Genomic DNA, 18,174 nt, shown 5'->3' with positions numbered 1-18,174 from the left:
TCCTCAAGACACTCCACCCTGGGCAGGGCGTTCAGATGCAACTTCTGAAGCCAAGAGATACAAACAGGAACGGGAGAATCACGGGAAGGCTGACCTCATGCTCTGCCATGTTCAAACACTTTGAAAAGGAACCACCGCTTTACCTCTGCGGTCCTGCTGCTGTCACGAGTCCTCTGAGTCTCAGAAAGCGCAGGGCTCTTTCCCAGAGTGCCAGAGCCTCTGGACTTGTCTAGTGAAGAGCTCCTTCACTGCCCTGCTGCTCTGGCTTTCTAAACCTCACGGGACACTTTTCTTAGAACATTCGCGCAACAGGAGCGGAAACCTGTCTTAGCTGAAGCCTTTTGCTGCTCTGAGAGAGTCCTTGGGTTCATGTTTACTAAACCCTGAAACAGCAGCCAGCACAAAAGACGCCAACATGCAGACTCGACCTTGACCATTACAACAGTCACATCTTTCCTCTGTCTGGGGCCACGCATGGGCAATGTCCTGGAATCCCAGGTGGCTTTGATGTCACTTGCCCAACATCTGCTGTCAAATGAACCCTGAATGTGTCCCCTGCTTCACAGCCCAGGACTGAGGCTGAGTTATCTCGGCTACTCTGTTGGCCACACAGACTGCTGTCTGCTTCCAGACTGTCAGGAGCAGCTGAAATTAGCATTGTTATTCTAATAGGTCTTCTTGGCTTCCGTCACAGAAGAAGAAAGCCCAGGAACTAATTTTAACGTCCCTTTAGGGTCACAGGAGTGGAAGCCATTGTCACTGTGCATAGTTGTGGGTTTTTTTCCCCTTCCAAATTATTTAAATGGTCACGGACACGATTAAATAGAACTCAGCTGTCATCTGGGGAGGGATATTCCCAGCCTATCCACACTCCTCCCAACAGCCCCAAAACCTTCCCCCAAAGAACCCCCTCAGGACTGCCAGTCCAGGAGTGGGCAGGTGTGGGACACACACCACCCTGCTCCACTAGTAATGGCTCAGGAATTGGCACGTGGCCCAGCACTGAGTGAGGACAATGAGTCCTGGGGACTTTGGCTCTACTCTCCGGGGAAGATGCACTTCCTGTTAGGGTGGCCACATGAAAGGATGTGGAGCCATCAGATAAGGAGAGAGACAGGGCAGATGGGAAGATTGGTCCCGCCACTTGAGAGCCAGCCACACTTGAACTCGACAGTTATTAAATCCTCTCACTTTCCTATTCGGTCAACACAATGTCTTACTTAGGGACTGTCTGAGACAAGGCCTCATAATGTAGCTCAGGCTGCCTTGAAACTACGTAGCCCAGGCTGGCCTAGAATTCGTAGCAACCCTGCATCCGCTTCTCACCCATGAGAGCTATGATCCAGGTTTGAACCTGCTTCTGTCACTTGCAACCAAACAAGGTCCCATGGCTGTGTGGCCGGCTCTTGGAGGTCCCCACCTTCCTCCTGAAGCAAACCTGCTAAGAGGGAGGAGCTAGGTGCCAACCACGTTACCTGCTCCAGCAGCTGCTGCTGTCTGGCCGCCGCCTCCAGTGCGGCCAGCTCCTTGAGCCTGGCTCTCAGGTGGGCGAGCTTGCCACCCTTGGCCCCCCTGGCACCCATCTTTCCTGCTGCAGCGAGGGCGGCATTGAAGAGCTTCGGGGTGCCCGCCCGTGGGGGCAGGATGAGCACACTCTTCTCTTCCTTCGGCTTGTTGTTGTTTCTCAGCATGCGCCTGAAAGAGAGCCACACCCTCTTCTATCCAAAGCGCAGTGGGGAGAAGCCCATCTGCGCCTGCGCCTGCGTGGAACCCTCTGGGTTATTCCTACGTGGCGGGGGTGGGGGTGGGGTGTGGCAGTAGCGTTGGTGCCTTTGGCTGGTGGTTTCGGGGTGCTTGTGCTGGGCCAAGCACAGTGCTGAGTGCTTAGGCATAGACGGATGATTAGAACTGCCATAATGAGGTAGGCTTATTGTCTGAGCCGAAGGGATAAGAACACCGAGGTTCACTGCCGGGCACTGGTGGCGCACGCCTTTAATCCCAGCACTCAGGAGGCAGAGGCAGGAGGATCTCTGAGTTCGAGGGCAGCCTGGTCTACAGAGCGAGTTCCAGGAAAGGCTCCAAAGCTACACAGAGAAACCCTGTCTCGAAAAAATTAAAAAACACCGAAGCTCAGAGAGGTCGATTACCTTGCTTGAGGTCACAATGGACAGACTGAAGGACACGGTTATAGTTCAGATAGGGTTTGAGGGCATCTCCAAGGGTTCGTAGACTCGTGTGATATTGGGAGGGAGCATGGAACTTTTTAGAGGTGGGGCCTGTTGGGAAGTCTTTAGTGATCTAGTTCTCCTGGGACTCTGGCTAGTTCTCACAACAGGGGTTGTTATAAAAGTCATCCTGGCCCCCTCTCCACGTTATCTGGCAGGGAATATTGTGCCCCTGGAAAGTGAGGCTCGGAATAGGGGCAGGAAGTGACATGCCTCAGGCCCCGGTAGAACCAGACATAGGGTCAAGTGTGACCCAGCACCCTGTTTCTTTGAATAAGGATAGAATTTTCCATCAAACAGAGCCTTTTACTGGGAAATTTTCAAGCTATGAAAATGCGATGATCAGCTTGGCGGTCCAGTGGGCGAGACTGCTAATTGGCAAATTCATTCATCAGGATTCCAGCGCGACTTGTTTGTTTTTTTGTTTTTCGTTTTTTTTAATGAGGCCGCTGCCGGCTGCTTAGCTAATCAGAGCCAATGGGCTTACATTGTGTGCAGTGATAGTAATCAGCTGAGATTTGCATTTCCCCCTGGGTTTCCCCGGAGACTCAGCACGATCATCCATCAGAGGCCTTGGAAGCAGGCTGGCTCAGAGCAGCCCGGGCACTGTCATCCACGTCTTGTGAGTCCATAACTCACGCATGACAGGAAGCAAGCAGGCTCAGTGTGGTGCTGACGTGACAAGGAGCAGGGGAGGGGACAGCTGCTCTGCCTCGAGTCGGTGCAGACAGATGTGCCCACATGAATGGAATTCTCCGTGACCCAGGCCTCTGCTCTGGAAAGGGCCTGAAGCAGGAGAGCAAGGACTAAAACGTACGTCAGTTTTAAAGACAGACAGGGAAAGAAAACATATGTTTAAAAAAAAATGTCATTGGGCATGTTTCGTTGAAAAGGATCTGTGATTCCAGTCTATCCTCTAGCTGTCTCTATCTCTGTCTCTGTCTCTCTCTGTCTCTGTCTGTCTCTCTCTATTCCACCACCTGTCCCCACCACAAGGGCCTTCCTCACCACAGGTCCAAAGCACTCAAGTCAGGCAAACATGGACTGAAACCTTTAAAACCAAGAGTCAAAACAAGCTTTTCCTCCTTTTGAGCTGATCTTCTCAGGGACAGAGTGCCACCTTGTTTGACACCAGCTAGAGCGCACGCTAGGCAACTAAGTCTGTGGCCACCCCGTGTAAGTCTATGAGTGATCGCAAGAGTCTAGGTTAGAACCTGGGTCACACTGCTGCTCCGACCACGCCCACCTGCAGCTGCTCCGGCCACGCCCACCTGCAGCAGTCCCTTTCTATTGGAGAGGAAATAGCGAACCCTTTACCAGGAACCTGTTTGTGAATCTTTAACCCCCTAACCGGCTCCCCGGTGCCTGTGGGTTTCTATACCATAGGGTGCTTCCTTAGTCACTCAATTTGAAACCTCATCTGAAGGACTAGAAAGCAAAAGTCTGCTTTTCTAAAAATAAAATAACCAATTTCCAAATACAAAACTCAAACCCAGGCGCACACACACCTGCATTGCTATTCACAGTTGCCAAGGGAGGTGCTCTGGGGCTGCAGATGACTCCACAATATGCTACCATCCACATAACAAGAAAAAGAAAACAGCAGTGTGGGCCTGCCTGTTTCTGACAAAGTAAACACGCCGGAAAAGCAAACATTGGGAACTAATGAGCTTAGCCAGACCAGGCAGCACCGGCCTAGGAGCCCTGCTACCGAGAAGGCTGAGGCAGGCAGATGGAGAAGGCAGTGCGCACTGAGCTACGGAACAGCAGGGATGACAGTCTAGTAAGACCCTGCCCCAGTACCAAACCAAATACAATCAACTTAGAGGCTGGGGGTTAGCTCAGTATTAAAGCACCTGTCCACGAGGCCCTGGATATGAAAGAAAGGAAGGAAAGGAAGGAAGGAAGAAAAAAAGAAAGAAAGAAAGAAAGAAAGAAAGAAAGAAAGAAAGAAAGAAAGAAAGAAAGAAAGAAAGAAAGAAAGAAAGAAAGAAAGAAAACAAAAAAAAATTCCCCCAAACAAACCTAACACATTTAGCCCCTTATCAGGGCAGGTGACAAGCTAAGGAAAACTTGTGACAGCTTTGTGCTTTGGGAGTCCTGTTAATTGTTTATGTTCTGCCAGTCACAGCAGCACATGCCTGTGGTCACCCACTGAGGAAGCTGAGACAGGAAGTTCAAAAGTTCAAGGCGAAAAGGCATCACCATGCCTCTAATTCCAGCACCAGAGAGCCAGGTGAATCTCTCTGTGCTCCAGACCAGGTAGGGCTACACAGTGAGACTCTGTCACAAAAACATCAACTACAGTCAGGGTGGTTGCAGCCTTAAAACAGAATGTAAGTCCAGCAAAAACAAAAACAAACAAACAAACAAACAAAACAACCTGGTGCATTGCATGAGAACTAATCAAATGCCTATCCGCTCCCATGCTGAGGATCAAGTCCAGAGTCCCAGGCACACTAGGCAAGGCCTTTATCATGGAGCCATACTCCAGCCCTTCACCCAAATAACTTCAAACACAAAACTTTTAACATAGATACTCCAGGCGAAAGCAAAATTAACTTGCAGAACCCCCTAACAGTGAGTACCCTTCAGGTTCAGAGCTTCTTTCGATTTCACTTTTACTTCATTATTTTGAGAACGAGTTCTACAATGTAGCTCTGGCTGGCATGGAACTTGAAGCACTGACCTGCCTGGTCTTGAACTTGCAGCAATCCTCCTGCCTCTGCCTCTGGGATTATAGGCATGAGACACCACACCAGGCCTCCATCTTGGTTTCTAAAAACCAGTGGTGGGCTGCCGCTAGGTATTTCAGTGGTAAAGCACACTTGTCTAGCATGGGTAAGGCCCTGGGCTTCATCCCCAACCCCCGTGCCCCACAAAACTCCTCCAAACATTTTCCACCAGAAGAAATTTACTTCCTTGGAGACAATGCCATTTCCCGGGGTGAGGGGGCAGTTGGTGGGGGAGCCCAAGGTTAGCCAGGCTGTCTTGCTGCGCCTGTTATTTTCCATAGACACAAGGAAATGTTGAATTATAATGGGACATCAAAGGATGACAAAAGTCAAGAGTTCTCACTGGCCACACCAGGCGCGACCGAAGCCTCAGAATAACTCTTACAGGTGTTCCTAATACAAAGCAGTGCCTGCTCATGTCATAAACAAACACCAGGAGAGGACCATGCTCTTCCCTACAGCAGAGTGTGAGCCGAGGAGTGGGAGGCAGGAGGAGGCTGGACAGGGATGTCTCACAGAGACCACTGAGGAGCAAGGAGCCATGAGCAGATTGGTGTCCACCAAGTGCCAGGTGCAAGCTGGCTGGGTGGTAGTGGAGAGGAGCAGGGACTTCTATGCGGTTCCAAAGAGGTCCTCACTAATTGCTTGTCAAGTACAAAGAAATAGTAACTTTGTAGTACAGAAAACCGTGTCCATGTGATGGAGGTGAACTCATCGCCGGGGAAGAACTCAGACCATGTGCCCCCATATGCTGCTTTGAGGGGCACATTCACCCCTGGTCATTTCTGCATCAGATGCAGAGCCAAAAAAAATTTCTAAAACCTAGCTGGCCTGTTAGCTGCAAAGAGGTCAAAGCCATTAGAGACAGACACCGTAAGGAAATGGCCCAGGTCAGAGGAGACAGACTCAGCACACTAATGCAGGACAGGGCCTTTGACTTGGTCCAGGAAGAAGAAAGCTACCAGACAATCTCAACATGGATTAGAGATGAGAGAGAACAGTATGCTTTCCACAGCAAATGCTCTGGTGTTCACAACCGTATTACAGCAACATGAGAGAACCTGCTTCTCCCAAGCATTGCTCAAAACCTGAAAAGGAAAAAGAAAGAGGGATTCTGTACCTGGCCTTCTTCCGGAGTAACTTCTGAGATTCAGGATAATGCACCAAAATTTCATTCAAGTCCTTCTTGTCCAGAATGAAGAGGTTGGTGAACCCATGGGCCACCACGTTGGCTGTGCGCCGGTTCCCACCCCCCACAGCCAGCAAGCTGGAATAGAAAAGGAGGAGAATGAGACCATTCGGAGGCTGTACTTTAGAGAGACTGTCTTAGGTCTTTGTTGATGTTGTTTTGTTTTGAGACAGGGTCTCACTATGTAGCCCTGGCTGTCCTGGAATTCATTATGTAGACCTGGCTGGCCTTGAACTCTCAGAGATCCTCCTGCCTCTGCCCCCTCAATGCTGGGATTAAAGAATTTTACTGTTTCTTTCAGGCTGATTCGCTAGCCTCCCTCGTAACTGGGACTACAGGCATGCACCACCTAGTGGCTTGGGTTTTGTTTACATTCACTAGACTCTGTATTTCCCCGCCCCCTTCATGGTACATCGTGGCGGCACCCATCCTACACATGCTGGCCGGAACCAGTGCTGTACTCACTGTAGTTTCCCCTGATCTAGCCCCCAGCCCTTGCCCAAGGTGCATTTGACTCCCGCCCCTCCCCCTCCCCCGTCCCCTCCCCTCCCCCCCACCCCACCCCCACCCCCGTCCCCTCTCCCACCCCCGCTGCTGCCGCCACCACCACTGACCTTATCTCTCCAAACACGGATCCGGCTTTGAGCGTCACCAGCACAGCCTTGCCATCCGGGCCTCCCAGAACCTGCACCTGCCCCGCCTGGATGATGTACATCTCTCGGCCAATCTCCCCCTGGAACAGAAGAGGGCTGAGTCCCACACCCTGAGGCCACCGAGGCTGCCTCAGGCCAGCACCACCAGATCCTGTGGTGTGTGGGGGTCGCCTCCCTCCTGGCCCCTGTCCTTTCTTTTGAATGTTGGGTGTGACGCTATTCTGCAGCTCCTACTTGGACAGTGCCTCAGGAGCTCGGCCAGTTGAGATAGGAATGATAACAATGGTCAGGAGATCCACAGGCCCCAGCATGTTTTCTAAGCTAACGCTGGTGGGTGTGCATCACACCAGTGAACCTGTTAGGATAAGATTGTGTTCTACCAAGATCGGAACTCGAGGTCGAACCAGGGCTGCGATTTGAATCCAGACAGCCTGACTCCAGGGTGCACAGTTGCTATGGTTAATCTCCGTCCCCAGACCTAGGCTCTGTCTGCTGCAATCCCAGTCTCCAGAACCTCCCAATAGGCTCTTATTTGGCAATGCGGTTGTTGCACATGTAATTCAATTAAGATGGCCTACTTGAGTAGTTTGGCCCTTATCCAATGCAACTGGCGTTCTTACAGAAAACACGCACAGGTGAAGAGAGCCAAAGAGAAGATGAACATCTTGCTACCTGAGGAAATGGGCATTCAGTTGGTCTGCCAGCCCTCGCATACAGTAGCTGGAACCCCAAGTTAAACCAAAGGAATGAATGAATGGATGAATGAATGAATGAATGAATGAATGAATGAATGAATGAGAGAAGAAGTGAATGACTAAGGGAATGGATGAATAGATGACTTGCTCTGGATCCAATCAGAAACAGTAACCTGCTGTACATCTTCCAATCCTCATGCCTTCCCAGACCCTGCCTTGGCGGCCACCTGTCAATCACACAGGTCATGATTAAAAGGAGTGACGGGAACCCTGTTACACTGTAATTTACTCCACAAATGTTCCTGCACATCACCCGCAGCCGTAATCTGGTGTTCTTTCTCTTTTCAGTCTTACAAGGGATCCAAGTGTGGGGGTTCAAATCCCAGTGCCTCGGAGAGTCACAGAGGAACCAGCAGCAGAGGGCGCTGCTCACACCTGTGCCCCAACACCTGAGTCACCTCTCGCCTGCCGCAAACTCTAAAGTCACACAGAAAACAGTGAGAGCAAGTGAGCCTATTTGGTGCCAAAAAGGCAAATCTTACTCAGTCTTCCCAGGCACCTCATGAAAAAGGCACTATCAGTATCTATACTCCATCCACGAGAAGAACAGGACTCGGAGAGGGCAAGCCCCCTACCCCACGCCGCCCCACTGGGAAGTGGCTCCAATTCCGTATAAACTGTCCTCTGACTTCTATGTGTTTGTCCTTGCAGACCCACAGCCCCAGCAATAAGTAATTTTAAAGGTGGGACCAGAGAGAGAGCTCAGGAGTCAGGGGCACTTACTGCTCTTCCAGGGGACCATACAAATCAGTAGAAATAAAATCCTTAAAAGACTTTTTTTTTTTTTTTTTTTTAAAGCCAGTCATGGCAGCACACACCTTTAATCCTAGCACCCAGGAGACATAGGCAGGAGGAGTTCTGTGAGTTCAAGGCCAGCCTGATCTACAAAGTGAGTTCCAGGACAGCCAGGGCTATAGAAAAGACCCTGTCTCAAAAATAACAAATACTAATTTTTAAAAAGGTTGAACCCATCTGACAGGGGCTAGAGGCTCCCAAGTCTTAGAATATTTTCACCCCACACACTCACCCGAACTTATTAATATCTCTGTACAGAAGACCTGAAACTTGCCCACCCCCTGCCCCTGATGACCTTGCTGCCACCTTGGACCCCTGGGCAGGGAGCACAAAGGGACTTGACATTGCCGAGGGCCAGATGCTAACATATGTGTTTCCTAGGTGACTCAATGCAATGAAGGGAGCCTGGGGTGGGGTGGCACAGAGTGGGGGGGCCCGTGGCATCAGACAGGGTGTCACCTGTCCCTTCAGGGACAACCCGCCCCTCTGCTGACTCTTGCTATCGTGGAAAGTGGGGCCCAGAGCTAGCCAGTGTTCTGCTTCATCCAGACATTTGGATTTTGACGTGAAGTCTTCCAACTTTTAAAGGTTAGGGATTAATTCCACTTAAATAAATTCACAAAACACCTCAGGGCCGTAAACCACCCACTTTCCTGATGGAAAGACTGAGACCCCGGCAGCAGTTTTGTGGGCTAGAGCCCCTCCATCCCTTTTCTGCAAGGTTGGCTCCTCTGTGTGAAGGGAGCTTTGGAAGCACTTGGCAGAGCCCAGGACACCCTCCATGGCGGGTGCTCTCCCTACAGGCTGCCAGGGCACGATACTTCCTCTGTAGTGGGGCTCCTGTGGTGGGTGAGCAGACACCCTCGCAGGCCCTGCAGGCGCACCCACCCCCCATCCTCCCACCTCTCTTCTACCCCCCTCCCCCCTCCCCCCGCACAGCTCACCTTCTTGCACACGTAGTCATTGGGCAGGTAGACCACCGAGCGAAGGCGCTTGAGCATGTCGAAGATCATTTGCCGGTCACAGCCCTGTCCAGACCGAGGGGGAGGAGTCCGTTAGAGGAAAGCAGGGCCTTTGTCCCCGATCCCCCAGCCCCCAGCCGAAGGGCGCCTGTGGGCGGTACCTGGAAGAGCGCCACTTTGCTGACAATGTCGTAGTTTACATCGATGGCCAGGTCTAGTCTCATCTTATCTGGGAGCTGCACCATCAGCTCTGACTCATCTGAGAAGGAGACCCAGCAGGGGTCAGGGGTCAGGCCAGACCTGCCCCTCATACCAGCCAGCTCAGCTTCTCCTGCCGCAGGGAGCCTCTCCAGATTCCGGGAGTTCCTCCCTCCCCTCCTTTCCAAACTCCTTCGAAACTAAGGACTAACGCCACCTCCTCTCGGAAGCCTGACTTGGATGCCCCATGTAGCTTTTGTATCAGTAACCGCTATTCTGTAACACTTGTCACCCCCACATCGTATGTATGTGTGAGTGTGTATGCACACGCACCACAGTACACACACAGAGGTCGGAGGACAACCTGTGGAGGTCAGCTCGCTCCTGCTGTTGGGGTCCAAGGGTCTGAGGCTGAGTCTTCACACTTGGCAGCAGGCACCTCCGCTGACTGAGCCACCGCACGGGCCCACCTACCACTCTGCTCATTCGGAGACAAGGTCTGGCTACATAGCCCACCCTTGGCTCAAACTTGGAGCAGCCCCCTACCTGCTGGGACCCTAGGTCTGAGCTGCCATGCCTGGCCGCGTCCTTGGTGGAAATGGCTTCCACCTTGGATGGAGCTGCATCTCAAGGTAGATGAAGCAAGAGGAGAGTGGCTGTCCGGAGGACAAGCTCTTCGGGTGTTCCGGGGTCTTCACTGGCCTCCCGGGGTCCCTCTAATAGCAGTGCTGGGAGGGCAGTCAAGAGAGACCCCTCAGGACACAGAGGACAAGGGAGGGGTTGGCCACTCTGGGAATCAGGTGAAGGTTGACCGGGAGAGGTGGGGGGTCATGGGGACTTGGCCAGTCTTACCCAGCATGCCTTGTGAATGCCAGGTGTACTCATACCAGGTCTTGACACGGTTCTGCACAGACCTGGGGATCTTGTAGAAGTTCATGTACTTCACGGTGCTGTCCATGCAGCTGCGGTAGTAGGTCTGGCCCGCTGTGGCGGCCCCCACCACATCTCTCATCTGGAGCAAGACAGCAGCCAGGGGAGGTCAGGGAAGTGCTGGGCCCGAGCTGGGTAGGACACGGGTTTGGTTATGCAGCAGTACCCAGATCGGGGACCTATGCTCGTGGGTAAGTCGGAGAGAAACACAGATGACCACACATGGACCCTGGAAGCAGGGGCAAGCCTGCACACCTCTGTGGCTATCTCAGGTCCCCAGCAGAATGTTGGGGTGGGATGTCCCATTGGAATAGGCTGAGTCTGGTGTACAGACATTCTCCCCAGGGAGGAACGCTGAGCCTAGCATATTGCTCCTCAGAGTAGGACCCTTCCAAGTTTGCGTTGAGGGCTCCATTTGTTGCCTCATGCCCTGACTAGATCACAAGTTACCCATCATATCAGAGACTCCAAAGGGTTTCCTTACAGGACACAGCCCAGGCCACCAGCCTTTGAAAAAGCCACGTAGCCACCTGGCTGACTGTCCTCCCCAAAGGGACTAGCATTCAAACAGGAAGACCTCAGGTAGTCCTGGGACACAGACATCCTCCTGCCCCAAATGCTGTGGGCTCCTGGCTCAGCCGGAGTCTTCCCTGTACTCAATCCCAAAGCCACAACACACAGGGAAGTTTCCAGCTTGGGGTAGGGGAGCCACAGGTGCCTGGATGTGTGACCCCAGTTACCTGTCCAATCATCACAGAGAAAGCGAAGACACCTGTGAAATAATTCAGCAGCTGGAAGACAATTTCAAAGAGGGTCTGGGGGTCGGGCAGTCCTCCAATGGTGATGAGAGTTTTCACAGCCCAGTAGTAGCATCGGATGTAACTAGTAAGAGATGAGAGAAGGGACGTTGGTCAGTACAGGAGCAGCCCAGCCGACCTTTCGATCCTGGTTCAGACACCCAGAGGGACCCCATACAGCCACAGGTGCGAGAAAGTGGCTCCACCTCCAGCAGCACCCTCAAATGCTACCAGGTGTGGCCGAGGCTCTGCCCCGGCCTTGTGAGAACATGTTACCCCGAGACATGGATATGGAACTGAGGTTCCAGCAGACACCTGGCCACAGCTCCAGGCTGACTCCTCCCTGAAGTCAGCAAAGGGGAGGCCGGCAGGGCCAAGGAGGTTCCAGGAGACACAAGGAAGAGCTGGCGGGAAGACAGACTGGCCCTGGTGACCCGGCTCCCTCGGTTTCCAGTCTTTTTCTTTGCTCTCCCCTGTGGTGTTGGCTCACAGAGAGTGAGAAAGAAAACAGAACCAGGAGATACTGCCGGCCCTCACATCTGAAGGGCTTGCTCCTGCAGACCCAACCAGCCGCAGATGGGAAACATTTGCGGGGAAACGTGTCTAGTTGGGTTCAGGTCACCCCACCCTCCGATTTGAAAACTCATGTCCTTACTGAATATGTACAGACTTTTGGTCACTTTTTGTTTTGTTTTGTTTTTTTCTGAGACAGGGTTTCTCTGTGTAGCTTTGGAGCCTGTCCTGGAACTCACTCTGTAGCCCAGGCTGGCCTCAAACTCACAGAGATCCACCTGCCTCTGCCTCCTGAGTGCTGGGATTAAAGGCGTGTGCCACCGCCACCGCCCGGCTTGGTCGCTATTTCTTAACGATGCAGTACAGCAACTATCATGGAGTCCCTGTACTGTGTGGTATTGTGAGGGCTCTAGAGATGGAGTTCTCTCTGAGAGGGTCTGTGCAGGTCACATGCAAACATTATGCCACGTCACATAAGGGACTTGAATTTCCTTGGAGTTCTGAGTCCTCAGGGGCCCTGGAGCCAGTTCCCATGCCACTGAGGGACAACTGCATCCTTATACTCTCTCTCTCTCTCTCTCTCTCTCTCTCTCATCCTATCTCTCATTCTCTCTGTGTGTCTCTGTGTGTCTCTGTGTGTGTGTCTCTGTCTCTGTCTCTCTCTCTCTCTCTCAGCAGGCAGGAAGAGTATCACTATGTAGCCCCAGCTGACCAGAACTTGCTATATAGACCAGGCTGGCCTCAAACTCACAGAGATCTGCCTGTCTGGGCATGTACTACATACCCATCAATTTTATCTTTTCTGACCCTGTCCTTCCTCACTATTTTCCACATAGGGAAATTGAGGCCCACAAAGTGAAAGGGACTCATGGTCTCCAGCTGGCACATTCCAGAACTTTGACAAGAGCCCAGGGCACAGTCTGCTCCCCTAAGCAATCATACACCCTGGGGTACCCCGGTATAAGCTTATGGTCCCCGGGACAGGAAGTAGAAGTGGTGAGGTCCTACTGTGTAGGAAAAGGCACAGGAAATGCCCTGCACTTGTCTAACGGCCTGGTACACCTGACCACAGCTCCAGCCTGAGTCCTTCCTGAAGTCAGCAAGGGGAGGCAGGCCAGCTGGACCAGGCCAGCTGACTTTCCGGGGCCTTCCCACCTCCACTCACCTGCTGCTTACACAGGGTGCAGGTAAAGGCGCAGGCCCTAGAGCAGTGGTTCTCAGCCTTCCTAATGCTGCGACCCTTTAATACAGTTCCTCATGTTGTGCGGACTCCCAACCATAACATTATTTTCGTTGACACGTCATAATTGTAATTTTGCTAGTTATGAACCATAATATAAATAACATGCAGGATATCTGATATGCGACCCCCGTGAAAGGGTCGTTTGACCCCCAAAGGGGTCGCCCACAGGTTGAGAACCACTGTCCTGGAGTCATTCTCTAGCACGGATCAATTCCCACTCTCTGCAGCTGGCCTCCTCCTCCATTAAGCGGGCACAGTAGCGGAACATTCTTTCCAGGCAGCTGTGAGGATGAAGTGAGCAGCTAGAAAAGTAACCAGGCCCTAAGTCAGCCATCAAGGCCTGCACAGTGCCTGTGCCTGCCAGCACCTGCCATGCACCCTCGGAGAACAGAGCGACTGGCCATGTCTTCCAGACGCTTCCTACTTAGTGGGAACAAGCACCCAATGTGCACTCATGCTGAGAGGGAGCCAAGGTGGCTGGAGTTGTGGCAGGGTGTGTGTGTGCGCGCGCGTGTCCGCATGCACACCCACTCTGTCTCAGACTGCCTGGGAGGTCTTAGGCAGGCTCAATCTCCAGTAGCCTGGACATCAGATGACAACAGACCAGTCGGCCTGGACAATGCCTGCCATAACCAATACTGGCCACCAGAGGGCGCATGAAGCAACTTAGGCAGAACTGAGCAGGCCCCCGCCCTTGCCTCCCCATTGGCCATCTAGCCAACCCAACTGTGGGGGAAGCTGAGTGTTCAGGCAGCTAGGTAGTGAACCACAGAAGGTTGTAAGAGTGGTGGCCTCCTTGGCTCAGTCTGGGAGGAAGGGACTGGACCTGCCTGGACTGAGTCTACCAGGTTGATCGCAGTCCTCGGGGGAGGATTTGCCCTGGAGGAGGTGGGAATGGGGGGTCGGCTGGGAGTAAGGGGAGGGTGTGGGAGGGGGGAGAATAGGGGAACCCGTGGCTGATATGTAGAACTGAATGGTATTGTAAAATAAAATGAATAAAATTTTTTTAAAAAAAAAAAAGAGAGGTGGCCTCAAAGCCCTGGCTTTCCCCTAAATGTTTTTTTTCTTTCTTTCTTTTCTTTTCTTTTTTTTTGATTTTTCGAGACAGGGTTTCTCTGTGTAGCTTTGCACCTTTCCTGGAACTCACTTGGTAGCCCAGGCTGGCCTCAAACTCACAGAGATCCGCCTGGCTCTGCCTCCCGAGTGCTGGGATTAAAGGCATGCGCCACCGCCGCCTGGCCCCCTAAATGTTTCTAATCGGAGTAACCTCCCACAGACATGGCACACATTGGGACCTCCTGGGTGGGTCCCTGCTCATCATTGCAGGCTGGGACAGAGCACGGTGGACTGCCATAGGTGGGAACTGGTTTTCTGAGGTTCCTTGCTTCAGCACACAGCGGCCCCCCAGGAGGCGGTGGCTAATTTTATACTTATTGTTTATGCTATTGAAGTTTTTGAAGAAATTCTGTCACTGCACTTTGTCCACATATCTGGGGTCCTTGGAGGACTCCCCTGGGAAAGAAAGTGTGTCAGCAAGCAGGTCTGGACCCCTGGGTCCTTGGGAAGAAGGTTCCAGAAATCTGCTGACCTCTCCTTCCTGCTCATTCCTTCCAGGGCTGCCAGTCTGGCCTGCCACCGAGAAAGGGTTCTTAGATTCCGAACACAGAGTCCTTTGAGAATTGAAGGAAAGCCAGAAAACTACCTAGAACAGTTGACAGATTCTCAGACTTAGCTTCTGTTTCCAAGGCTTGGGTTGTTAGAATTTCCAGAGGCCAGGTTCTGAACCCTTTCCTGGCATGCTGGCTTTCCCAGCAGGGGCAGGAACTGACCCGGCATCCAGGCACCAGTCAGACACTCACACTCACTGATTTTGTTTTGTTTTGTTCTTTCCATTCCTCACAAGACTCCTAAGCAGCATCCCAGCACTCAGGAAGCTGGTCAGGGTAGAGTGTTCAACACCAACTTGAGCTATGGAGTCAATTCAAGGCTAACCTGGGCAATTTAGAGGGACTGTCTTAAAAACATTTTGTTTATTTTCCACACAGAAAGCCTTGGGTCCTACCCCCAGAACTTAAAATACGTGTATATCATAAGGAGGCAATGGAGCCAGAGGCCAGAGATTCACGTACAATGATGTGCTGTGGGCGTGAAGTGTGCACAGACTTTGAAAGGTATAGAGGAAGCGCGTCACTGTCTAGTCAACCATCTGTCACTCAAGCTTAACACAGCAATTACACATAGACGTGATAATTTTGTCATTGGGATTAACCGAATACATCACTAAAATTAATTTCACCTCCTTTTATGTTTATAGTGTGGCTATTCAAACATTTCAAGTTGCATGCATGAGTCACATCATAGTGTAATATTGCATAAATTGCACAGCCTTGCTTTGGGGAACCAACTAAAGTTTTCTGTTTGCTGTGCATCATATTGGATACATATGCATGCGTAATGCCACATGCAATTCTTTGCTGGTGCCGGCTCTGGGAGAAAAACCAGGAACACACTCTCCAGTTACATATCTTCAGTTCTAAGACGCAGCCATTGCATAGCACACCAGTGAGTCAGTTCAGCTTTTTTTTTTTTTTTTTTTTTTTTTTTTTTTTGTACTGGAGTTTGAGCCCAGGGCCCTGTGCATGTTAAGCAAGATCTCTCCCACTGAGCTGCATCCTCAACCCAAATTCAGCTTTTTGTAAAAAAATAAATATCATGTTAAACATATACATGGATTATCCATATACCTCAAATTTGGAAATGCTAAAATCTGAAAAAGTAGGTCCCCCACAGGGAGGTAAAATAACACAATATCACATAGATGTTCTGAAACCAGGCCGCTTCCTCCTGCAACCCTCTTTCATTAGTCCTGAGGGGCATTTCCATTTTTTCTTATATGAGGAAGGACATTATGGGGACGATCTTTATCCATGAGCCCTTGTCCCCTGCCCTGAACTTTTCCTCACACTAAAGTCTGTGTGGTATATTCGCCAACCCTACTGGACTTGGGGGTGCTGAGAAGATCTTTCTAACACGTCTCATGCCCAGACCCTCTCCTGGCACTTGCAATTCCCAGGAGACCTTGGCTTAGGGAGATGGATGGGAAAGGAGAACTTGGCCCTAGAACCTTGGCCATGAGTGGCTCCTCAGGAGCAAGGTTGTCTTGGACTGTAGAGGCCCATGTGATGGCCTGGGGGAAGCCTGGCTCACCTGTTCCCCACGCCGTCGTAAACCCAGTGAGTGGAACCGATGCCCTGGAAGGCCGATGCCCAGTAGTAAAGACAGGAGTTGAGGTGCAAACTGTAGAGCAGGTAGGCCGTGGTCCTGATGACCCTGCAGAGGGAGAGAGGGAGACACAGCCGTGGAGGTCACACCTTGGCCTGGGGCAGCGCTCCAGGGAATGAACTAGACCTCAGCCCCCGAAGCCACCTCCTGGGTTTCCCTGCTGGAGCCACGTAACCCTGCCCAGGCAGTCACCCAGTCAGACACCCAGTCATACTCTCCTCTCTCTCCTCTGCCGGATTCCTTTAATTCTAAGGTGTAGTCAGCTGCATGACACACCACTTAGTCAATCAGGTTTTTCTTTGTGGAGGGGGTTCAAATTGAACCCAGGGCACTTGACTGGACCCTTGTCAAAATTCATGGCTGCACTCAACCCAGCTGCGGCAAAGAAATCTGTAGAGACGAGTGTAAGAAAGTCAAAGGGGAAATACGGCCCGAGGAGGAGCAGGGAGCAGACAGTGTGTGCAGAGAGGTGCCGGCCAGCTCTGTGCTTCCTGAGGCAGGAACAAGGAGCGTCGCTCCCCTGACCGACACAGAAATGCTGACTTGTCACTTGAGTCAGCCTGTGAGAGTCCTTGTCACAGTAGTGAGTGTGGGTGTGTAAATAAGACATTCCTGGATCTTACTAAACAAACAAACCAAATATCCTTCCAGAGAAGAGGTTGGGCCAAGAAGAGGCCTGGCTTCTAGAGGCCATGAGGCCTGGGGGTGGGGGTGGGGGTGTCTGAGGTATGGTGTGTGTGTGTGTGTGTGTGTGTGTGTGTGTGTGTGTGCGCACACACTGACATGTATATGTGCACATGTGTGCATGGGGAACTCTCACCTGTAGACGTAGGCTTTGCTGAGGATGGCTTCCAAGCGGTTATTAAACTCGAAGAAGGCCATGTACTAGGAGGAAGAGGAGGGTGTCAGGGTAGCCCCATGCCTGCTGGGGACATGGCACACTACCCTTGCCTCCCACCCTACCCGATGGCTACCGGGTAACCTTCTTTGCCTTCTCTCTCCAGGTAACCATTGTTACCACGGTTCCCCCATTAGTAAACTACTGTCTTTGGAAAAGAGCACTGATATCATGTAAGGGGAATCGAAAGTTTAATTGGCTAGCTAGAAAAGTCCACTTAGGAAATCCTGAGTGCTCTGAGTGGCCATCGATCCTGACCACATTCAAGGACACTTGTCAGATCTCCACCCTGTGTCAAGGAGATCCTCCTTGGACCCTGGGTCCAACCAGTGAGTGCCAGGGAAAAAAAAATGGAATGACACTGAGTGCTGATGAAATGGGTACTGGGCATTCAGATCTGCCCTTGGCACACCCTTACTCCTGTTACCTTGGGCAAGTCACCCAGACGTTCCAAGGGCCAATTTCCCCATCTTTTGAATAGAGTGCATAATAAAGCAGAAGCCCCTTCCATGAGAAGCTCTGTAGGGATGGAGTTGGAGCTAAACTAACTACATTCAAATCCAGACCCCACTCCTGCCTAACTGTGTGACATTGGGCAAGTTCCTTAGCCTCTCTGTTCTCCTCTCCTTAAGATGGTAAGAACTGCATTCAAGTCATGGAAATGAAGAGCTAGAATTTGTAAAGTCTCTGGATCCGAGATGAACAAGAGTGTCCATCCCCAAGTCACCAGCAACTATAACAAGCTTCTTACCAAGGCATGCTTGGAGGACATTCACCTCCCCAGGGTCTCCTCTTGGGCACACCTTCCCTTCCCCAAGTGGCAGTGCCCATGCCAAGCACGGAGGAACCGAAGGCCGCGGGGACCTGCCAATCTTACCTTCAGGCAGCGGGGCAGGCGAAGGAGAGGGTTCACTCCGAGTTTCAAGTAGAGAAAGTCCAGGGGCATGAGGCAGAGCAGGTCCATCTGAAATCCCAATGGGGGACCACAGGGGATAAGGC

The 18,174-nt window shown here is 51.7% G+C and overlaps 1 protein-coding gene across 1 annotated transcript in view; it reads right to left on the bottom strand.

Moving 5' to 3' along the window:
• The window catches only part of LOC102913179 (cyclic nucleotide gated channel subunit beta 1), a 43,463-nt gene that overhangs the window by 5,938 nt on the left and 19,351 nt on the right, over window positions 1-18,174 (bottom strand). The window contains exons 11-20 of the mRNA XM_076571629.1: window positions 18,053-18,139; window positions 17,098-17,162; window positions 16,203-16,325; window positions 11,183-11,324; window positions 10,365-10,524; window positions 9,476-9,573; window positions 9,297-9,380; window positions 6,764-6,882; window positions 6,081-6,227; window positions 1,476-1,695 (exon numbers count right to left, since the gene is read on the bottom strand). Coding sequence (XP_076427744.1) covers window positions 1,476-1,695; window positions 6,081-6,227; window positions 6,764-6,882; window positions 9,297-9,380; window positions 9,476-9,573; window positions 10,365-10,524; window positions 11,183-11,324; window positions 16,203-16,325; window positions 17,098-17,162; window positions 18,053-18,139 — 1,245 coding nt within the window. The remainder of the gene's footprint in view (window positions 1-1,475; window positions 1,696-6,080; window positions 6,228-6,763; window positions 6,883-9,296; window positions 9,381-9,475; window positions 9,574-10,364; window positions 10,525-11,182; window positions 11,325-16,202; window positions 16,326-17,097; window positions 17,163-18,052; window positions 18,140-18,174) is intronic.

Source organism: Peromyscus maniculatus, chromosome 5 (genome assembly GCF_049852395.1).
Source record: "Peromyscus maniculatus bairdii isolate BWxNUB_F1_BW_parent chromosome 5, HU_Pman_BW_mat_3.1, whole genome shotgun sequence".
NCBI classification, from domain to species: Eukaryota; Metazoa; Chordata; class Mammalia; order Rodentia; family Cricetidae; genus Peromyscus; species Peromyscus maniculatus.
The sequence above is the reverse complement of the archived record's forward strand: the minus strand, read 5'-3'. Positions and strand labels throughout refer to the sequence as shown.